Source organism: Pelophylax lessonae (assembly GCF_965119305.1).
Source record: "Pelophylax lessonae genome assembly, chromosome: 3".
Taxonomy (NCBI): Eukaryota; Metazoa; Chordata; class Amphibia; order Anura; family Ranidae; genus Pelophylax; species Pelophylax lessonae.
Window position 1 is genome coordinate 316,384,040 of NC_138770.1, and position 24,818 is coordinate 316,408,857.

The 24,818-nt window shown below is 40.3% G+C and overlaps 1 protein-coding gene across 1 annotated transcript in view; it reads left to right on the forward strand.

The window, feature by feature from the left end:
- Window positions 1-24,818, forward strand: part of VWA5B2 (von Willebrand factor A domain containing 5B2) — an 82,876-nt gene that overhangs the window by 44,864 nt on the left and 13,194 nt on the right. The window contains exons 13-14 of the mRNA XM_082249902.1: window positions 11,310-11,623; window positions 12,545-12,743. Coding sequence (XP_082106028.1) covers window positions 11,310-11,623; window positions 12,545-12,743 — 513 coding nt within the window. The remainder of the gene's footprint in view (window positions 1-11,309; window positions 11,624-12,544; window positions 12,744-24,818) is intronic.

The window sequence follows — 24,818 nt, forward strand, 5'->3', positions numbered from 1 at the left end:
AGATAGCTCTTGTCATATTTGTGCCCCTCCAGTGTTTGACAATGGTATCTATCCCACAGAATTTCAACTTGCTCGGATCTTTGTTGTGGCAGATGCGGAAATGGTTGGACAAACTATGCTTTTGGAACCCATTTTTAATATTTTTGATGTGTTCTCTTAATCTGATTCGAAGTTCTCTTGTTGTGCGTCCCACGTACTGGAGACCGCACTCACATTCTAATAAATACGTAACATGTGTGGTTCTACAAGTAATGAATTTATCAATTTTAAAATGTTGCCCAGTAACTGTGGATTGGAATTGTGTTTCCTTTCTTCGCTTTTTGTTTTTTCTGCATGTGCGACATATGACACAGTCGCCGCATCTATAATATCCTTTTTGGTCTAAAAATGTATTTAATTTTCTCGGAGGGTCTGGTATATTTTTTGCCAGTTTATCCTTTAAAATAGGGGGTCTCCTATAAATAAAATGTGGTTTTTTGGGTAAAATTTTGCTAAAAGTTGGATCTCTCAATAAAATAGGCCAGTGTGTTTTAAAAATATGTTCTAACTGTTTATATTGTTTATTAAACTCTGTGCAGAAAGCCATTTGATAAGATTTGTGCGTTTTTTGTCTTGGTTTTAAGAGTTCCTTTCTATCAATTTTTAAAACTTTTCGTTGAATCTGCTGTAAAATTGTTGGTTTATACCCTTTATCCTTAAATCTTTTAATCAATACCTCAGACTGTGTAAGATAGTCTTGCTCTGACTTACAGTTTCGTTTAATCCTAAGCAGTTGTCCTTTCGGTACTGCTGATAGCCATTTGGGATGATGGTTGCTGTTTGTTGGAATATAGCTATTCCTGTCAGTGCTTTTAAAAAATGTTTTTGTAGCCATTTGGTTCCCTGTTTTAAAGATAGTTAGATCTAAATAATTAATCTCTGACTGATTTATAGTGGCTGGAAAAGAGATTTGATATTTGTTGTCATTCATACGTTCTATGTACTCTGCAAGAGATTCTTTTGATCCCTCCCATATAATTAAAATATCATCTATGTAGCGCTTGAAACCACGTAGCTGTGGATGGGGGTTCATAAAAATATATTCCATTTCCCACTTACTCATGAAAATATTGGCTACTGTGTGTGCGTACTTAGCCCCCATCGCTACGCCTTTGATTTGTTTAAAAAAGTGCTTATTGTGCCAGAAATAATTATTGCACATTGCCAATTCTAAAATGTCTAGGATAAAATCAATTTGTGCTGGGGGTAGGGATTTATCTTCTTGCAGAGCCCATTTCACTGCTGTCAGAGCGTCTTTTTGCTTAATATTAGTATATAGTGAATTCACATCCACACTTGCTAAAATGGTATTGTCAGTTGTACTCAGGCTTTCAATGTAGTTAATTGCATCTTTGCTGTCCTTGAGGTAAGATGTAGTTTTTTGTGCAAGGGGCTGTAAATGGTAATCTATGTATTCTCCAACTCTTGCGAATATGGATTCAATTCCATTTATGATCGGACGTCCTGGCGGTTTGATCAGTCTTTTGTGAATCTTTGGTACCTGATATATAATAGGCATTTTGGGAGCCTCGGGTACCAAATATTTCAATTCTTTTTTATTGAGTATGTCATCTTTATAAGCTTTTTTTGTTTTTTTAATCAATTTAGCTTTTAATTTATTCAGTGGATTGCTCTTTAATTTGATATAAGTCTTACTATCATGAACAATGCGATCCAACTCTTCTATATAATCTTGTTTATCTAAAATCACAATTCCTCCCCCTTTGTCCGCTGATCTTATTACAATGCTTTTCTTTTTTTCTAATGCCTCTATGTTTTGTTGTAACTTCTTGCTGCCAGGGACAGGGTGAGTCGAGATGTTTTCGATGTCCTGTTGTACTAACAGTTTAAAAACATCTAAACATTGGTTATTGCTGGGTTTCGGGTTAAACGTAGATTTATTTTTTAAAGTGCTATGTGTGACTCCCGTTGGTGATGATGTGGTTGTTTCTTTAGTGTCATTTTTATTAGCAAAAAACTTTTTTATATTCAAAGTTCTTACGAATTTATGCACATCAATGTATGCTTGAAATTTATTTATATTTTTAGGAGGGGCAAATTTTAATCCTAAATCAAGTATACGGAGTTCCTCATCATTAAAAGTTTCTTTACTCAAATTATAGATTCCTGCTCCTAGTTGTTCCTTTTTCTTTTGTTTTTTCCCCCCTCTGCATCCTCCTTTTCTTTCTGTGTTTTGTGGGTAGGGGGGTGGGTTGTAATATATTGAATATAAAAAAGTTTTTTGCTAATAAAAATGACACTAAAGAAACAACCACATCATCACCAACGGGAGTCACACATAGCACTTTAAAAAATAAATCTACGTTTAACCCGAAACCCAGCAATAACCAATGTTTAGATGTTTTTAAACTGTTAGTACAACAGGACATCGAAAACATCTCGACTCACCCTGTCCCTGGCAGCAAGAAGTTACAACAAAACATAGAGGCATTAGAAAAAAAGAAAAGCATTGTAATAAGATCAGCGGACAAAGGGGGAGGAATTGTGATTTTAGATAAACAAGATTATATAGAAGAGTTGGATCGCATTGTTCATGATAGTGAGACTTATATCAAATTAAAGAGCAATCCACTGAATAAATTAAAAGCTAAATTGATTAAAAAAACAAAAAAAGCTTATAAAGATGACATACTCAATAAAAAAGAATTGAAATATTTGGTACCCGAGGCTCCCAAAATGCCTATTATATATCAGGTACCAAAGATTCACAAAAGACTGATCAAACCGCCAGGACATCCGATCATAAATGGAATTGAATCCATATTCGCAAGAGTTGGAGAATACATAGATTACCATTTACAGCCCCTTGCACAAAAAACTACATCTTACCTCAAGGACAGCAAAGATGCAATTAACTACATTGAAAGCCTGAGTACAACTGACAATACCATTTTAGCAAGTGTGGATGTGAATTCACTATATACTAATATTAAGCAAAAAGACGCTCTGACAGCAGTGAAATGGGCTCTGCAAGAAGATAAATCCCTACCCCCAGCACAAATTGATTTTATCCTAGACATTTTAGAATTGGCAATGTGCAATAATTATTTCTGGCACAATAAGCACTTTTTTAAACAAATCAAAGGCGTAGCGATGGGGGCTAAGTACGCACACACAGTAGCCAATATTTTCATGAGTAAGTGGGAAATGGAATATATTTTTATGAACCCCCATCCACAGCTACGTGGTTTCAAGCGCTACATAGATGATATTTTAATTATATGGGAGGGATCAAAAGAATCTCTTGCAGAGTACATAGAACGTATGAATGACAACAAATATCAAATCTCTTTTCCAGCCACTATAAATCAGTCAGAGATTAATTATTTAGATCTAACTATCTTTAAAACAGGGAACCAAATGGCTACAAAAACATTTTTTAAAAGCACTGACAGGAATAGCTATATTCCAACAAACAGCAACCATCATCCCAAATGGCTATCAGCAGTACCGAAAGGACAACTGCTTAGGATTAAACGAAACTGTAAGTCAGAGCAAGACTATCTTACACAGTCTGAGGTATTGATTAAAAGATTTAAGGATAAAGGGTATAAACCAACAATTTTACAGCAGATTCAATGAAAAGTTTTAAAAATTGATAGAAAGGAACTCTTAAAACCAAGACAAAAAACGCACAAATCTTATCAAATGGCTTTCTGCACAGAGTTTAATAAACAATATAAACAGTTAGAACATATTTTTAAAACACACTGGCCTATTTTATTGAGAGATCCAACTTTTAGCAAAATTTTACCCAAAAAAACACATTTTATTTATAGGAGACCCCCTATTTTAAAGGATAAACTGGCAAAAAATATACCAGACCCTCCGAGAAAATTAAATACATTTTTAGACCAAAAAGGATATTATAGATGCGGCGACTGTGTCATATGTCGCACATGCAGAAAAAACAACAAGCGAAGAAAGGAAACACAATTCCAATCCACAGTTACTGGGCAACATTTTAAAATTGATAAATTCATTACTTGTAGAACCACACATGTTACGTATTTATTAGAATGGGAGTGCGGTCTCCAGTACGTGGGACGCACAACAAGAGAACTTCGAATCAGATTAAGAGAACACATCAAAAATATTAAAAATGGGTTCCAAAAGCATAGTTTGTCCAACCATTTCCGCATCTGCCACAACAAAGATCCGAGCAAGTTGAAATTCTGTGGGATAGATACCATTGTCAAACACTGGAGGGGCACAAATATGACAAGAGCTATCTCACAGAACGAAACATGGTGGATACACAAATTAGGAAGTATGCCACCAAAGGGTTTAAACGTAGAAATAGATATTAATTGTTTCATAAATGATTTTTAAACTTTTTAAATAATTTATCCAGATAATTTATCTTTTTAGTTGATATTAACTGAGATCCATATTCATACATTCCATAAATACATAGTTGTTCCTGTTTTATTTTATTTTATTTATAGAAAGATTGTAGCACTTTATTGGTTACTAATCGGTTATAAATTGGCGTATGTATGGCTACAACATAAATTGTGGTAGTAGTTACCCACTAAGACCACTAGGGGTCGATTTAATTATAATTATTCACTTATTTATTTAGCATATATCTGGTATTGATATCGCAATAGAGGTTATACTTAGTGATGAATACATGACATTTACATATAATATTTAAAATATCCCAATGAGGAATCAATATTAAACATAGAGAACGCAGAATCAAGTTCACAATAAGTCAATAAGATATTGGCAGTAGTAAAAGTGATCCGATAAAAGCTATATACCATATAGATCCACTAGGGGGCAAGCAAAAATATTTAGAAAGGTAACCAGCAATAATGTGTATCAAATATAACACATAATCTGAATAGACCAATAAAAGATACATTGTATCAGATCCATGATACCAGCAAAGTCAGAAACTATCAAATGTAACAAGTACAGTTTAATATTCAACACACCGGAAGGGTAGCTTAGCACGGCTTTATAACACTGGTGGCACCTCTAATTAGCCAGCTACAGATGACGCTGTGTTCACAGCGAAACGCGTCTAGCCATTGGCCGAGAGGCAGCCACGTGACTTCAGGTCGGGAAGGAGAACGCTGAGGAGCGGTACACCACCGTACCTAGTATAGGCACATACAACATGAAAGAGCCTGTATGTTTGTGAGTATCCCATTGTATTTTAACTCAATAAATATACATTTTAAACAGTCCTCACTATGTCCAGCAATTCTTTATTTTTATGAGGACACCTGAGAACACCGTTTTATGAAGAAGGATCGCTTCCAATATAGTCCAAACAGCTTTGCAGGAGACAAATGAGAAACAACAGCTCACTCTACTTTAATCTGCTTCAAAATCACCACATAGTGGTAAGTAGATACCCTAAGGGGGATACCCCGAAGTCGCAAGAATAAGCATCCAGTTTCTGCTACCTCAAAGAACTGTTTTATGGACTGTTTGCACATAGTTTGCATTTTTGGAGTTTTACATTGTAATATCTGCACTTTATATGTATTGGTATTTTGCACAGTAATTGCACTGAATGGCACTTTATTGATGGTTTACATTGATGGTTTATTTACCACTTTCAGTTCAGGATAACTGTTTTTTATGAACACTCATTTATTTATTTACTATTTTATTTATCTTAAATAGCAGCGCTGCAATCACTGACCTTCAACCTGGAAGTGACTTTCAGGAACTTGGTTTCATGAAAGGTGCTCTTCAGACCCAGTTCTGGTAACAACTTGACACTTTCCAGGTCCAGAGCCATTGACATTGCCTCAGAGCTTGCCCTGTCTGGTGACTCACTCTGTGGAAAGACCAATTGGGCTGATCTCCTGGAGCTACCTCATTTTATTCAGATCATCAGACCCATGCCAATCATCAACTGGCTGGATTCTAGAGGTAACTGAGGCCTTGCCTCATACCCCGAGCCTAGTTGCCTTACTGCTACACAACATGTTCGTTTCTAAGCTGCTTCGCTTTAATGGGTGACCCAACTCATACTCCTCTAACATGAACATTTATGAATGTCTATGACTCCACAAAATAAGGCCAAGTTCCCTCCTTGTTGGCTGGAGTCCATTATACAGGCAAGCAATATTCTGTGGCCAAATTTATCCAGGTTTTAAACGCTTCTGACCTTAGAGGCTCCAATTATGCTCCCATCTGAAGGATCACCCTGCCGTCTCAAATCTATAGTCTTCAAGAGCTCCTACAGCTGCAAAAAACTTTTCAGTGCACTTGTGTTTTTTCCAAGTATTTCTCAGTGGGGATTGGAAACAGCCTGGGGTGTCTTTGACATCCCCAAAACATTTGCTAGATTTGTTCCTGTTTGCCTGTTGGAAGGGATTTTATTAAACAACAATAGTTTACGCCCACTGAGGATCTGCCAATGGCCTACATTAACAAGAAAATTACTAAGGCAGTGAAGGGAGTTCTACATTCAAGGATTCTGCTGATCAGTTGTTGGAATCCCTCCCAGTTCTTGATGGCAGTCCATGCACTATTCTGGTTGTTGCCTCAATTTTCCAAACCATAGCAGAACGGTCAAGATCTCTCTGCTGTGATATTGGATCCTTTCCTAATAGAGGGTGCAGAGCAGTTTTCTGGAGCCTTACACTTCACCACTACAGAGCACGTTGGTAAACTTTGCAGACTCAAAGTTAGTTTGCCATTAAGACATTTAGGTGCAGAGAGTGATCATTCATGATTACATACTTTGCAGACCTAGCCCTCTCTTCAGCTCTTTGCCTTCTACTTTCCTGCATCACTGTACAGATTAGCAGTCCTACCTCTACCCTTTTTGGATCTCTGCACCAGGGAGTCGTTGTTCCTGCTTCTATGCCAGAGCTGTATCCCACAGCCTGGTCACTGTTTTCTCACAAGGTAAATGTATTTTTGGAACCTGAAAGTCCAACATTTAGCATGGCATCAATAAAATGTACCATCCCCCCCCCCCCCCCCCCCCAGAGGGACTCTTGGGCCTCAGTGGTCAGTCAGGACATGTGCCTACTAGGGGGGTAACTTCAATTCATGGGGCCCATAGCAAAATTTTACATTATAACAAATCAAGTGTAGCACAATCAATATTATAAGTCCCAATTCGTATAAATAAAAAATTCCACTGTTGTGCGATTTCTAAAAAGTGTTCAAAAAAACATATGTGATTCAGTGACTTCCTTGACCACCACCTCTAACTGGCATGTCTGTTCACCTCCAACTAGTGACCCCACTACAGAGTCACAATCACCTGTTAATATGTCTCTGGATACCACTGGAGTGCTCCTCCACAAGATGTTCCTGGACCAGATTGGACTCTTCCAGGAATCTCAATCATTAATACAGGTCCCTCTCAAAAAATTAGCATATTGTGATAAAGTTCATTATTTTCTGTAATGTACTAATAAACATTAGACTTTCATATATTTTAGATTCATTACACACAACTGAAGTAGTGCAAGCCTTTTATTGTTTTAATATTGATGATTTTGGCATACAGCTCATGAAAAATCAAAATTCCTATCTCAAAAAATTAGCATATCATGAAAAGGTTCTCTAAACGAACTATTAACCTAATCATCTGAATCAACTAATTAACTCTAAACACCTGCAAAAGATTCCTGAGGCTTTTAAAAACTCCCAGCCTGGTTCATTACTCAAAACCGCAATCATGGTTAAGACTGCCGACCTGACTGCTGTCCAGAAGGCCATCATTGACACCCTCAAGCAAGAGGGTAAGACACAGAAAGAAATTTCTGAACGAATAGGCTGTTCCCAGAGTGCTGTATCAAGGCACCTTAGTGGGAAGTCTGTGGGAAGGAAAAAGTGTGGCAGAAAACGCTGCACAATGAGAAGAGGTGACCGGACCCGGAGGAAGATTGTGGAGAAGGACCGATTCCAGACCTTGGGGAGTCTGGAGTAGAAACATCTAGAGTCACCGTGTACAGGCGTGTGCAGGAAATGGGCTACAGGTGCCGCATTCCCCAGGTCAAGCCACTTTTGAACCAGAAACAGCGGCAGAAGCGCCTGACCTGGGCTACAGAGAAGCAGCACTGGACTGTTGCTCAGTGGTCCAAAGTACTTTTTTCGGATGAAAGCAAATTTTGCATGTCATTCGGAAATCAAGGTGCCAGAGTCTGGAGGAAGACTGGGGAGAGGGAAATGCCAAAATGCCTGAAGTCCAGTGTCAAGTACCCACAGTCAGTGATGGTCTGGGGTGCCATGTCAGCTGCTGGTGTTGGTCCACTGTGTTTTATCAAGGGCAGGGTCAATGCAGCTAGCTATCAGGTGATTTTGGAGCACTTCATGCTTCCATCTGCTGAAAAGCTTTATGGAGATGAAGATTTCATTTTTCAGCATGACCTGGCACCTGCTCAGTAAACCACTGGTAAATGGTTTACTGACCATGGTATTACTGTGCTCAATTGGCCTGCCAACTCTCCTGACCTGAACCCCATAGAGAATCTGTGGGATGTTGTGAAGAGAAAGTTGAGAGAGACGCAAGACCCAACACTCTGGATGAGCTCAAGGCTGCTATCGAAGCATCCTGGGCCTCCATAACACCTCAGCAGTGCCACAGGCTGATTGCCTCCATGCCACGCCGCATTGAAGCAGTCATTTCTGCAAAAGGATTCCCGACCAAGTATTGAGTGCATAACTGAACATAATTTTTTGAAGGTTGACTTTTTTTTGTATTAAAAACACTTTTCTTTTATTGGTCGGATGAAATATGCTAATTTTTTGAGATAGGAATTTTGGTTTTTCATGAGCTGTATGCCAAAATCATCAATATTAAAACAATAAAAGGCTTGCACTACTTCAGTTGTGTGTAATGAATCTAAAATATATGAAAGTCTAATGTTTATCAGTACATTACAGAAAATAATGAACTTTATCACAATATGCTAATTTTTTGAGAGGGACCTGTATATGGCCAAAAAACAATAAACAAAAACCATAGTGCTCTCTGCTTAAAATAATTTATTAAAACTATACACAGGGATAAAAATACTCCCATAGCAATGTGATACACAAGCCTATCATCAGTTCTCCCAGCTGATACATACACGTAAAAAAAAAAGAAAAATAGTGGCTCCATCCACCTGTACGCGTTACGCTCCTTAATGAGCTTCTTCAGCAAGTGACGTGCTGAAGAAGCTTAGCACTCCAGCTATGGTTAATCTGCAAATCCCATAAGGCATTGCAAGACTGACAGCAACAGGCATGACTCCTACATGCAGAGATTCACAATTGTCTAAATGTCTTCATGACTAGGCTGGTTCCTATGTGGTCAGAAATTCTTCATCCCTCGTACATAGTTTAAACATCAAAGGACTCCACAGTGTATTTGCTCTCATGCTCTTGTACCTTTTTGTCATGAAGTTATCTGTCTTTAGTCCTCTGGTCCTGTCCAGTGTGCTCATTTCAAGCGTGATATTCTGGGAGTGCCTGTCAGGCATTTTTTGCTAATTATGTGAAAATGTTCTAGTTGTCTCTGGCTTCAGCCATTTATTCCCCATGCTAGGTTACCAATTGCTTTTGTTCTTACGTTTTTGTTGCCAGATGGCGCTTGCCACCTCATCCAGTGCCAGCTTCAAGTGTTGGTCCTTCTGAAGTCACCAGGTTTTCTTTTTGTTCACATTGGGCCTGTTAGGTTAAATCTCGGCTTCGGGAAAATTTAAAATTACCCCTTATTTTGTCAGGGGAGAGGAGAAACACTTTTACTTACTGATCCTTTGCTCCCCCACATCCCGGTTGTAGTCTGTAACTCAGCACCAACATGTCCAGTGTAGGGCTTTGGACCCTGTTTTGGTCTCGATGGCATCAGGATCCTAGACCACTAAAGCATGGGGAGAAGAGGTTGCAGAGACCAATCTAGCAGCAGAGAGGAGAAGAGGATTGAGTATGTATGTCCTTCTTTTTTCGTTTGCTCTAGATAAGACCTAAACAAGCAATTAACCCATGCAGTGCAGGCACAGCCAAACTTCAAAGTATAATTTTTGTCTCCCAATAGACGAGAAAGAGAAAATTGCACTTTTATACTTTAAAATCTTTTTCTTGGAGCCTATTGAGGAACACGTGTCCAACCCCACTGTTTATGATTGGTAGTTATGTGGGTTATACTCTGAGCTGGCCTAAAGTCGGCCTATAGTGTGTTGTGTTTTTTTTTTTTTTAACAGTGTCTAATGTTCCTGTAGGTGGCAGTGCAACACATGGTTAAGGTTTCTTGTGTCCCTCGATGGACTCTCATAAAATCATTTTTATGGTGAATACAAACAATCTTATTGTAGTTTTTCAGACAATTTGTAACCACAAAAAAAAACGGATTGTTTGATAAAAAAAAAAAAAACTGCTCAAACAAAAAGTAGTAATGCAGAGATACACCTATAATCTTTTCATGAGAAATATCTTTGTATTGCTTTACTCTTAATTACTGACAGCATTATACATGTATTTCAGTAGTACAAACACCAGGAACAAAAAAAGCCAGGAGACCACATTTTGAGAAATACTGTTTCTTTTCTAGCGAAGCAAAATTGCTGAACCAAATCGGGGTAGAAAAAGCCTAATGACCTAAATTTTCTAAAATACCTCCTAAAAGCAGGGTACTGTCTAGCTTGCTTGTTACCAGAAACTACTGGTAAACCATACTTTTTTTTTTTTTTTTTTGTGTGTGCACCAATGCTTGTGACTTAAAGTAGAACTTTAGCCTTGCATAAAAAAAAAAAAAAAAATCGCAGCAGCACCTAATTATCAGTGAATCTGCACTTTTTTTTTTTTTTAACTTTATGCATCACGCAATAACTGGATTTGGTACTTGTTTAGACTGTCCTACAAAAGCCTTCAGTCATACTTTAACTGTGATGTATTTGAAGGAATAAAAGAGAGCATGCAGAAACCAATTGGCCTCAGTTCCCTTATGCAAGTATTTATGATATGTCATAAATCCATACATTAATACATGCATAGACACAAGGCTATCCTCCACAACTAATGGCAGAATCATCATACTAGTGTTATCTAATGTCATAGCAGCTTACATGGTCAATGCTGATGGGAGAAAGGACAGCTCAGTGTAGCAGCAGACAAGCAATGCCTCTGAGATTGCATTGACTACTGATAATTTGTTTATTAGTGTGGGTGGCTTCTTCTGCTCCTCTCCACAGCCTTTTTTTTATGCTATTTCTAAATATGTTACACAAACATGGATGATTGTCCACTGCTTATATAATGTTACATATTCTTTCATTTAGGTGGAGATGGAGCTCATGTAAGTGACATTAGAAGACGCATAGTACGCTCCTCCTATGTGCAGGATCAATATGTCCTCACTCATTGCTCCGTCAGCACTGAGCCAAATCATGCATTGACCCAGCCCTCCAGCAGTGACCGCACTCGTGCCCCTAGCCATGGTTCCACCAGCAGTGAGTCTGTAGGTTCTAGGGATACTGTTCCTGGAGAATGTTTGACCCCCAGTTATGGTAAAGTCTCCCAGCAAGGACAGAAGACTGTAACACAGAGTGAAGGTGTTTCTGCATCAAACAAAAACATCACTCCTTCATGCAAGGTAAAAATATCACTACCATATTTTGCATATATATATATAAAAATGTGTTCTTTGGTTATATTACAGAGTTGTATAAAGTACTCGAAACCCATACTTGAGTAAAAGCACAAGTGCTCGATCAAAAAGTGACTTGAGTAGAAGTGGAAGTACTCAATCAAAAAGTGACTTGAGTAGAAGTACTAAAGTATTCAACATTTTTTGTACTTAGTATTGCAAGTAGTTTTTTTTTTATTTTGCTACTCAAGTACTGAAAGTAAAAGTACCAGTAGTTTTGAAAAAAAAATTGCTACTCAAGTACTGAAAGTAAAAGTACAAGTACTGTGTTATGTAGTTATTGAAGAAGTCAAAAGTTTGAACATCATATTGTTTTTTATTATTTCAAATGCAGCTTTTATTTATACATACAGTAGCATTTATTTTCGTATGCGCTGATAATACACATGTTTTGAGCTTCATGAAACCTGCAATCTACTGTTCTGGCAGTGGTAATTTTTATAATAGTAACGAGTAACTATGCAGCACAAAAAAAAATACTGGAGAAGAAGTATTGAAATCATCGAAAAAATGTAGTGAAGTAAAAGTGGAAGTAGGAGAAAAAAATTCTACTCTAGGAAAGTATAGATACCGCCTTTCGGTACTTAAGTACAGTAGTGAAGTAGTTCTACTTAGTTACTATACATCTCTGGTTATATATAATAATAATTTCTGCTTGCTTAATATCAAAAGTCAATTTCTACCCTGTACTAAAGCTATCCATTGTTAGATTGTAAGGTCTAACGAGCAGAGCCCTCTGATTCCTACTGTATTAAAGTGTATTGTATTTGTACGGTCTACCCTCAAGTTGTAAAGTGCTGCGTAAACCGTCAGCGCTATATAAATCCAATATAATAACAATCCTTTCTGTACCATTATTTCCATCAGGCTTCAGTCACCCAGAGTTCAGAGGAGCTGGTCAGAAGGAAAGCCTTGATTCAGGCAACCATGTTTGGTCGCAGCTTTTCATCTCCACATGGAGAACTGGATATGCTTCGGTTACGCACTGTGTTGGATAAAGTTTCACAAAACCGAGAGTCAGAGGAGGAAGGTCGTGGAAAACGCAGTGAAGGTCTCACTGATTCCTGTAAGTGAATATTCTGCCAAAGAATAGGATTATTGCAAATGTGCTGGTGTGTGTGAGAGATTTTTGTCGGGAGTATAGATCTATGTCTGTCCAAAGCATATTTGAATACATTTAATGTTGACTGACTCCCTTACCCATGCTGGAAGTCTTTATCAACTACTCTTTCTGTAAGTGCCGGTTCACACATGTGCGGCTGCGGCGATAGCATGTAATGTCGGAGCGCACTGCTCCTTCATTACATGCGATCGGCTGTGCGGTGCGAGTTTAGCCATACACTTTGTATGGCTAAATTCGCACCGCACACCGCAGCAAAGACGCACAGGACCCTTTTTTGCAGCCGCGTCAGGATCGGATCGCACAGTGGTTCACACTTGTGCGATCCGATCCTGTGCGAACTGCAACATCGCACTGTGATATGCGATCAAACTGGGGGTGTCGTTAAGATTACATTGACACCCCCAGCGTATGGCATATGGCAGTGTGAACTGCCAGGGGTGCGTTTGCGATGCGGGAACAGGCTGCAAATTCGTAGCCTTCCCGCATCGCATAAGTGTGAACCGGGGCTAAAATAATACTTTTTTAAGATAAGCTTTGAACTTTCCTGCTGCTAGTTTGAAGTCATGTCCCCGTGTTCTTGATTTTGGCTTCATATTGAAAAAACTGTCCTCCTGTGCCTGATTTATCCCCTTCATGTATTTTAAGGTTTCAATCATGTCTTCCTTACCCCTTCTTTCCTCCAGACTTGCCCATCTCTGGACTCATTCTGTCTCATCAATATCTTTGTAAGTGAGATCTCGAAAATTTGGACATATTAAAAATAAGGTGTAACTAAAGATGTCTATAGGGGATTTGGAACCTCTTTCCTCCTGCTGGTGATTCCTCTAGTTCCGTATCCTAGAATTCTGTTCGCTTTTACAACTGTCTGGTCAAAGTGTTTGCTTTTTTTTTGCAATCATCTGAAATAAGTACCCCCAAATCTTTTTCCCTTGTGGTGCTGGCTAACACTGTACCCCACTGGTTGTACTCTGTTTCAGTGCCATCTTAAGAGCATTATAGGCCCCCAGGCAATGCAGTGCACTGGGGCCCCGCCTACACAATCACCCACGAGAATAAAAATGCAAATTATAAATAATAAAGCTATATTTATTGGTACCTCCAACAAAATCAGCGTTTAAACAATAAATTAATAAATAATATTTTTTTTTTTTAAAAAGGCTATAAAAAATTTAATAAATTAATAAATAATTTAAAAAAAGGCTAAAAAAAATGTATAAATATTTTTTAAAAAACGAAAAAAAAATAAAATGCACTGATATCCTTATTAATTTGGGCATCAATTGTATACAAAATGGAAGTGACATGCAGATCTTTTGGCTTTCTGAACATACAAAGACAATATAAATTTCTGCACATAAAAAAAAAAGTTAGTACTTACCCTTTCTGTCTTTCTAAAGCGGCGGGTGGAGGCACAAACAGGTCTGGGGGCCCGGCCACCAGGTAAATTACACTGGAGGGGATCCGATTGGGGGAAATTGCCACCCTGCATGGGGCCCCCGGGCCACTGCCCAGCGTGCCCATTCGGAAAGATGGCCCTGCTCTGTTTAAATATGTTTTTACGTCCGCCCACACACATCCTAACAACCATGACTCATCCCTGTTAGCTGAAGATTCTTGGCTGACAACAGAATATAAACAAAGGAGCTGTCAGTGGAAAAAGAGAAAAATGGTGTGGTGTTGGCATACACCCCCACCCCAAATCCATACTAGGCTCTTCGGGACTAGTATAGATTACAGGCCCATGCCAAAAAAGCTAATACATTGTGTGGGGTCCCCCCCAAATCCATAATAAACCCTTGGGCTTGGTATGGATTTTATGCAGGCCCCATGTCCAAAATGTTTTTTTTTTTTTTTTAAATGTCGTAGGGTCCCCCGTAAAATCCATAACAGACCCTTATGTAAGCATGCAGCCTGGCAGGCCAAGAAAGAGGGTGATGAGGGTGCAGCCCCCCCCCCCGAACCATATCAGGCCACATGCCCTCAATGGTGAGAGGAGCAGGCACAGTATCTTGTCCCCATGTTGATGAGGACAGGAGCCTCTTCCTCACAACCCTGACATGGTAGTTGTGGAGGCTTATCAGAATCTGGAAGCCCCCTACAACAATATGCTGGCCCCCAGTTCCTGATCTCCCTTCCCTCCATGTGAAGTAAGGAGTACCTAGTACCCCTACTCACTCATCAAACCTAAAAAGTGTTGCGCCAGAAAAATTTATACAAGTGCACATACAAATAGAGATATATAGGTAAAAAAAAATCACACTCTCTAAATCAGAGAAAAAGTCTTTAGAAGGTGCAAATCATATAATGTGCGAATGAAGTAACAAAGAGAAAGTCCATTAAACAAATCCCATAATGCAACTGATATAATAAACACCTACGTGATCGTGTCAGGGTCCCTTTCACCATCTAGAGTGGCCTCTCACCTCACTCTTTGACCCGAAAACCACCCCGGGTCTAAGACAGCTTTTTCCACACTGGGGAGTTAAGATGTTAATCCGCACAGGGGATTATTTCCAGGGTCCCAACTCCGATCTCGTATGGCTCGGTGTACATAAGGGGGTAAACAGAATAAATCTAGTGCTCTCTGCTTGAATAGTAGGATAAATTTATTGAAAGCAGCTCCACTTACATTAAGAAGCACTCAGCAGTGCGTTCATGTGAATCAGTTCCGCATAATCTCAGGAAGGAATGTGACGTCCGATATGCAGGCCCCGCCCCTATACGAGTTACGTCATTGCTCTCTCAGCTTCGACCACCTCGGTAAACCCCTACCGAGGAAGTCGAAGCTGAGCGAGCACTGACGTAACGCGTATAGGGGCGGGGCCTGCATATCGGACGTCACATCCCTGCCTTATGCGGAACTGATTCACATGAACGCACTGCTGAGTGCTTCTTAATGTAAGCGCAGCTGCTTTCAATAAATTTATCCTACTATTCAAGCAGAGAGCACTAGATTTATTCTGTTTACCCCCTTATATACACCGAGCCATACGAGATCGGAGTTGGGACCCTGGAAATACTCCCCTATGGGGATTAACATCTTAACTCCCAAGTGAGGAAAAAGCTGTCTTAGACCCGGGGTGGTTTTCGGGTCAAAGAGTGAGGTGAGAGGCCACTCTAGATGGTGAAAGGGACCCTGACACGATCACGTAGGTGTTTATTATATCAGTTGGATTATGGGATTTGTTTAATGGGCTTTCTCCTTGTCACTTCATTTGCACATTATATGATTTGCACCTTCTAAATACTTTTTCTCTGATCTAAGCAGGCCATAGACGATTCGAATTTCGTACGATTTATCGTTCGATAAACGAAAGCGTCACTCGTGCACATCATCGAGTGTACCATCAATGTGAGCCGAAAATCGTACGACAAAACACTATTTTTGGTGCCTTTTAACCACATCTCTACCGGACACACTCCCTACTGTTCTTTGTTTTGTTAGGCGAAATCATACAACTCCCCCACTAATGATACGAAATTCGGCCGATTTTCGCAAAAAAAACCCAACATGTTGGATATGTGAATTTTTGCTGTCGTACGAAAATCGAACGTTTTACATACCACACTAACGATACGAAAATCGTTCGATAACACTGCCATTTATGATTTTCGAACGAAATTCGAATCGTCTATGGCCTGCTTTAGAGAGTGTGATTTTTTTTTTTTCACCTATATATCTCTATTTGTATGTGCACTTGTATTAATTTTTCTGGCGCAACACTTTTTATGTTTGATACTTGGTTTTGATTGTGAAGAGTGAGCACAAGTTTGGTGTGAGCAGCCGGATACCAGTCACTAATTATTTTTTGGCACACAGTATTTTTAGGATATAAGGATTTATGGTATTTTATCACATTTTTGCGCTGATAGTTTCTTTTAATATACCCCTACTCACTCACCCATAAAAATGGCAAATACAAATTGAAACACAACACCGTTTTTGTCAAGTCCTTTATTTAAAAAAAAAAAAATGTACATCCATCGTCAATCATCGTCCTGAGATGTAAGTGTACATTGGTTTTGATGGATGACGGCTGCCAACCCACAGAAATTTGTTTTTTAAATTGCTGACATTTCTACCCTGAACTAAAGAGCTATAGATGGGGATCTATATACACACACTAGCCACTTTATTAGGTACACCTGTTCAATTGCTTGATAACACAAATTGCTAATTAGCCAATCACATGGCAGTAACTGAATGCATTTAGGCATCTAGACGTGGTGAAGACAACTTGCTGAAGTTCAAACTGAGCATCAGAATGGGGAAGAAAGGGATTTAGGTGACTTTGAACGTAGCATGGTTGTTGGTGCCAGATGGGCTGGTCTGAGTATTTAAAAGCTGCTGATCTACTGGGATTTTCACACACAGCCATCTCTAGGGTTTACAGAGAATGGTGGGAAAAAGAGAAAATATCCAGTGGGGGCAATTGTTTGGAGAAAAATGCCTTGCTGAGGTCAGAGGAGAATGGGCAGACTGGTTCACGACGATAGAAAGGCAACGGTAACTCAAAAAAATACTTGTTAAAACTAAGGTTTGCAGAATACCATCTCTGAACGCACAACACATCCAACCTTGAAGCAGATGGGCTACAACAGCAGAAGACCACACTGGGTGCCACTCCTGTCAGCTAAGAACAGGAAACTGAGGCTACAATTTACACAGGCTCACCAAAATTGGACAATAGAAGATTGGAAAAATGTTGCCTGGTCTGACGAGTCTCGATTTCAGCTAGGGTCAGCATTTGGCCTAAACAACATGAAAGCATGTATCCATCCTGCCTTGTATCAATGATTCAGGCTGCTGGTGGTGTAATGGATATTTTCTTGGCACACTTTGGGTCCCTTTAGTACCATTGGAGCATCATTTAAACACCACAGCCTACTTGAGTATTGTTGCTGACCATGTCCATCCCATGTACCCATCTTCTGATGGCTACTTCCAGCAGGATAATGCACCATCTCACAAAGCTCAGATCATTTCACCACTGGTTTCTTGAACATGACAATGAGATCACAAGGTTTCAGGTGTGAATGGGGAACAGGTGTGTTAAATTTGGTGTTATGGCTCGCTCTCTCTCTCTCATACTAGTCACTGGAAATTCAACATGGCACCTCATGGCAAAGCACTCTCTGAGGATCTGAAAAAAAAAATAATTGTTGCTCTACATAAAGATGGCCTAGGCTATAAGAAGATTGCTAAGACCCTGAAACTGAGCTGCAGCACGGTTGCCAATACCATACAGCAGTGTAACAGGACAGGTTCCACTCAGAACAGGCCTCACAATGGTTGACCAAAGAAGTTAAGTGCACATGCTCAGTGTCCTATCCAAAGGTTATGAGAAATTGAGAAATTGACGTATGAGTGCTTCCAGCATTGCTGCAGAGGTTAAAGGGGTGGGGGGTCAGCCTGTCAGTGCACAGACCACACGCCGCACACTGCATCAAATTGGTCTGCATGGCTGTCATTCCAGAAGGAAGCCTCTTCTAAAGATGATGCACAAGAATCCTGCAAACAGTTTGCTGAAGACAAGCAGACTAAGGACATGGATTACTGGAACCATGTCCTGTGGTCTGATGAGACCAAGATAAACTTATTTGGTTCAGATGGTGTCAAGCATGTGTGACGGCAACCAGGTGAGGAGTATAAAGACAAGTGTGTCTTGCCTGCAGTCAAGCATGGTGGTGAGAGTGTTATGGTCTGGGGCTGCTTGAGTGTTGCCGGCACTGGGGTGCTACAGTTCATTGAGGGAACCACGAATGCCAACACGTACTGTGACATACTGAAGCAGAACATGATCCCCTCCCTTCCATCAGAGATTGGGCCACAGGGCAGTATTCCAACATAACGACCCCAAACACCCTCCCCCCCCCCCCCCAAGACGACCACTGCCTTGCTATAGAAGCTGAGGGCTGAGGGTAAAGGTAATGGACTGACCAAGCATGCCTCCAGACCTAAATCATATTGAGCATCTGTGGGGCATCCTCAAATAGAAGGTGGAGGAGCACAAGTTCTCGAACACCCACCAGCTCCGTGATATCATCATGGAGGAGTGGAAGTGGACTCCAGTGGCAACCTGTGAAGCTCTGGTGAACTCCATGCCCAAGAGGGTCAAGGCAGTGCTGGAAAATAATGGTGGCCACACAAAATATTTACACTTTGGGCCCAATTTGGACATTTACACTTAGGGGTGTACTCACTTTTGTTGCCAGCAGTTTAGAAATGAATGACTGTGTGCTGAGTTATTTTGAGGGGACAGTAAATTTACAGTGTTATACAAGCTGTACACTCACTACTTTACATTGTAGCAAAGTGTCATTTCTTCAGTGTTGTCACATGAAAATAATATATATATATATATATATATATATATATATATATATAATATAATTTTTTTTTTTTTCTTAAGTGGATTATGTAAACGATCCATCCAAGCGCTTTCCAGGTTCAAAGCCATTGACTTTGATACATTTGTCCTGTCTGACTCGCTGCTAATCAGCATTACCGACCTTAAGTTACTTGGGTCGGGTGGCCTTTTCAGTGTTCCTGCCTGTTGACACCATGGAAGGAGTTGGTTTTGTCGAACTATGTGCTGGCATCATCTGCTGAGTGGAGTGTCGCACTAACACACGCTAAGCTCTTTCCTTCCATACAGTCCCAAGGAAACCTCTCCCTAATGCTTTGCCAGCTTTAAAAGACCCTTATGAAACTTAAATTCTTTGATCCATCCCTGCTGGCTGCCTACAGTGACTTTGGTCACCTCTGTCCTTCTGTCTCTCACCAGCTACCAGCTGTTTTGGTTTAATGAGTATCTTAGGCCTTGCCACGTACCCTGAGCTTTTAGGTTTTAGCCTTATTGCTACACTGTCACAACGGGGTTTATTTACTAAAGTTGAAGAGTGCACAAGCAGGCTCACTTCTGCATAGAAACCAATCCAGTTCTAACCTCCGCTTCTTCAATTAAACTTTGAGAATAAAACCTGGAAGCTGATTGTTTTTTATGCAGAAATGAGCATGATTTTGCACTCTCCAGCTTTAGTAAATAAACCCCAATAAGTCTAATTCTGTACTTGGGGAGACAGTCCCACTGTACTGGATGCCCCAGCCCAGAGCCTTTTTTTTTTTTTTGGTTGCGCTCTATAGATGATTTATCTTCAGCCTCGGTGGTTGCAGACATTATGTCTGAGTTGCTTCATTTTTTACCTTAGGAGCTTATCTTGGAGGTTTCCCAGTCTTCTGTTATTACTACCAAATTAGTAGGCAGCAATGTAAACCGAATGTGAAAGATTTCCTGTGTCCTTCAGTGGACTCCAGGAAAAAGGATTTTTGCAGTGGGTACATAAGGGGTTCAATGACCTATGTAATAAAGGTTGCTCCTGGTGTTCTGCCCAGCTGGTCCACTCACTGAGTAAGTCTTCAGTAAGAGAGCAAGGGCTGAGGCAATGCCAGCGGATCTGTATCTAGAATCTGTATTAGGGGGCGGATCCTGCGTGCCTGACGCCGATCATCTCTCGGGTTGAGCTATACAATGAATTCCATACAAGCAGGCACGGCTGAGTGCCTGACAAATGTGAGTTACCTTCCTATCTTCAATAAAGCCTACTTTATATTTAAGCAGAGAGAACTAGATTTTTGCCTTATATTTTTACTGCATGTCCCGACGACCTCCGGAGGTGAAAGGCTGGAGAGTCATTCCTGGAGTCCATTATCTTCATACAGGCTAATGCTGGCCCGTTTGGGTCGTATGTTGAGGTGAGAGGCCAATCTTTCTGGTAGAGGGATCTAACACACTGGTGTTTATTATCATCTCTCACGGGATCAAGGCTTCTTTTATGATATATGCACACTTGAACACATTAATAATTGCTTTTGAGCACGGCATTATTTTTGAACTGTATATTTGGACACCTTTTTATTGCTTATACGGTCACTTTAGCGACAATTTTGTGCACATCTGGCGCATCACGTTTTTATTTATATTACTTTGATTGTGATGTGTGGACACGATTAGTGTATGCTGACGGTTATTTTTATGCACATTGATTTTTTATGCACATTGATTTTTCAATCATTATTGCACTTTATGTGAATCTCCTACACGGCTTTGCGCTGATAGTTTATCGTTTTTGTATCTAGAATGTGTTCTGCGATTAACATGTTACCAGAGCAGAATCTGTACAACGCCTAACATGGAACCCAACGGAGTCTGCACACAACTTAGATTGCAGCTATCTGGTGAAGCTCTCCTCAGGCTCAGAGTTCAGCTCCAGATGTAATGTAGTGAAGAGTCTTGATTTAAGGGGGGGGGGGGGGGGGGGTTCTAGCAAAAATAAAGTTAGTATTTTGCACAGATAAGCAGAATAAAGCATCCATCCTTCTATGACATTAGCAAAAGGGACAATAGAAGAAGGGGTTAACCTACAGATTTGTTTGCCAGTGTCCAAACGTCCCATAGCCATTCGTATAACTCAAAGGTGAAAGACCTTCTGTCCATCAATGGAGTCCAAGGAAAAAAAAAAAATAGTGTATATAAAAATCCTATTATCTTCATATTAATGCACATTAAATATAAGCGTTAAAGGATTACACTTTGAAAGGGCATACTTTTGAAACTTTTTTTTTTATTTTAAATTTCTGTGGAAAAAGCAAGTCCACGGTCAGGGTAACAGCCTGAAATAGTCAGGAAAATCTGTTCTGGCTTCTGCTGGTCATGTTACTATAAGCTTAGGCATTGGGCCATGTGCTGTTTGTTGAAGGCAGGCTCACCTAATCCTTAACTTTCTTCCATTCAGCAAAGATCTCATAACCAATGCATAGGGCACTCTTCCTCACTATTTGCCCAAGCATCAAAGCCCCAAGAACGATTGTTTTTTGTTTTCCATGTAAACCTCTTTTTCGCATTGAAAGAATTCCTGCATGGGGTTTAAGTGTGGTGCAGAAGCACTTCCATTTACCCTCTCATTCATCAAATTCAATGAATGATGGATTATTTTCACCCTATTTACCCAATTTTAGTTTTGATGTCTTTTCACTGTTAGTGCACTTTGGAGTACAGACCTTTTTCATCCCAATGTTATACCTGAAAATAGTTGTATGTTTAAAGGAGAAGTATGGCTTAACCACTTTAGGACCGAAAGATTTTCCTGCTTTACGTCCAGGTCACTTTTTGCAACTTGGCACTGTGCGACTTTAACTGACAATTGCGCGGTCATGCAATGCCATACCCAAACGAAATTTACGTCCTTTTTTCCCACAAACAGAGCTTTCTTTTGGTGGTATTTGATCACCTCTGCGCTTTTCATTTTTTGCGATATTAACCACTTAAGCCCCGGAAGATTTTACCCCCTTCCTGACCAGGGTTTTTTTTTGCGATTATTTTTTTTTTTTTTTACTGCGTGATTTTAACGGACAAATGCGCGGTCGTGCGACGCTGTACCTAAACGAATTTCACGTCCTTTTTTTCCCACAGAGCTTTCTTTTGGTGGTATTTGATCACCTGTGCGATCATGCGCTATAAACAAAAAAGAGCGTAAATTTTGCAAAAATAACAATATTTTTCACTTTTTTTTATATGAAATTCCCCCCAAAAAAATGTAAAAATCAAAATTTTTTAACATTTTCAGCCAATTTGTTTTATGCTACATATGTTTGGTAAAAAAAATTGCAAAAAGCGTATTTTGATTGGTTTGCACAAAAGTTATTGCGTTTACTAACAAAGGGAAAGATTTTTGTCATTTTTGGTGTTTTTTTTTTTTTTTTTTAACGAGTAATGGTGGCGATCTGCGATTTTTTTTTTTTTCCGTACTGCGACATTGCGGCGGACAGATCGGACCCTTGACTGACATTTTTGACACACTTGGGGGTACCAGTGACATTACTGCAGTAATCAGTGCTATACATATGCACTGTTACTGCAAAAATGACACTGGCAGGGAAGGGGTTAACTGTATTGGACAGGGAGGGGTTAAGTGTGTCCTAGGGGCGTGTTTCTAACTGTAGTGGGACAGGTCTACTATTGTAAAAACAGAGATCAACGGTTCTACATAGTAGAACCGTCTGATCTCCATTTTTACACAGGGGAGAATGACAGGCGGCTTGTTTACATAAGCCGCCTGCCTTTCTCCCGCTCTACCGACGATCGTAGTGTGACCGGCGGACATCGGGTCCGCCGGTCACACTCCTCTATTTGCTCAAAGCCCGGTGACAGGCGAGCGACGTAGACCTACGTCACTCTGCCTGGCCGGGGCTGACTGCCGCAGTAAATTATACTGTGCGCAGTTGGCAAGTAGTTAATAAAAAAAAGAGCGACAATTTTGAAAAAATAACAATATTTTTCTACTTTGACAGTTAAAAAATATCCAATATATTCAATTTTTGTCATATATTTAGGCCAAAATGTATTTAGCTACATGTCTTTTGACAAAAAAATTCTCAATGAGCGTATTTGTAACCGCTTTAAGACCGGAGGATTTTACCCCATTCCTGACCAGGCCATATTTTGCGATTCGCCACTGCGTTATTTAACGGACAATTGCGCGGTTGTGTGACGCTGTACCCAAATTAAATTTGTTATTTTTCCCCCCACAAATAGAGCTTTCTTTTGGTGGTATTTGATCACCGGTGCGATTTTTACTTTTTGCGCTATAAACAAAAAAAGAGCGACAATTTTGAAAAAATAACAGCATTTTTCACATTTTTTTATATGAAATTCCCCCCCAAAAAATGTAAAAATTAAAATGTTAACATTTTAGGCCAATTTGTTTTCTGCTACATTTGTTTGGTAAAAAAAATCGCAATAAGCGTATTTTGATTGGTTATTGGAAAAGTTATCGCAGCTACTAACTACGGGAAATTTAATCATTTTTATTGTTTTTTTTTTTTTTTTTTTTTTTTTTAACTAGTAATGGCGGCAATCTGCGTTTTTTCTTTTGCGGGACTGCGACATTGCGGCGGACCGATCGGACCCCTAACTGACATTTTTGACACTTTTGGGGGTACCAGTGACATTACTACAGTAATTAGTGCTATAAATATGCACTGTTACTGTAATAATGACACTGGCAGGGAAGGGTTTAACTTTATTGGTTGATCAAGGGGTTAAATATATGCCTGGTGCTTACTGACGTGTGTGGGGGGAGGGGACTGTGTAACACAGGCACAGATCGCAGGTTCAGCTATGCTGAATCCTATAATCTGTCCCTGCCTGTCACATAGAAGGTCCGCCCGCTTTGTTTACACAAGCGGGCGGATCTCCTCACTCGATCCCCGGCGATCGGGGAAGAGCGGCAGTGATCACCACCTCTCCACCCCTGGCCTGACTCCCGCTGTGTCTGAATACAGCGGGAGCGAGCCTCCAGCGGTGCGCCCGCGCCGCCCACAAGGGGAGGAGTCCAGCGACGTAGGTCTATGTCGCTGGACGATAACGAGCCACTTTGCCGCAGTACGCTCCATGTGAGCGGTCGGCAAGTGGTTAAGCTCTTTTGTCCATACTTCTGTGGGTCACAGGACTGCATTTAGTTCTGCAATCATGTGACCCAGATGTAGCTGACCACAGGCTATAGCCTGATGTCAAAGAGCCGGTGTTCCGTGAAAAAACCATACCCTCGTCACTTCCGGTGCAGCTACGGAGGGTATGGATTTCTCACGGTACTTACACTTGCGGCCGTTACATTAAAACAGCTCCAGCCGAACTGTTTTAATTATACCGCCGCAAGTATAACATTTCACACAGTGCCGTGATTATTTCCTACCCTCTGAGAATGAGCACTTGTGAACTTTGCTGTTCAGTTACGTCTCCGGGGCTCGGAGCATGCGCACTGCTGCGCTGCTCAGCTATTTCACACAGGAAGTGACGAGGGTATGGTTTCTTCACGGGGTATGGTTTTTTAACGTTACACCGGCCCAGGCTCTGCAGGGATCCCATCAATGTTGGGATCTGCCCAGTTTCCTGCCCAGCAGCTGGCTCAGCCTCTCAGCAGTCCCCTGCTGGCTCTACACAGAGAAGATCAACAACT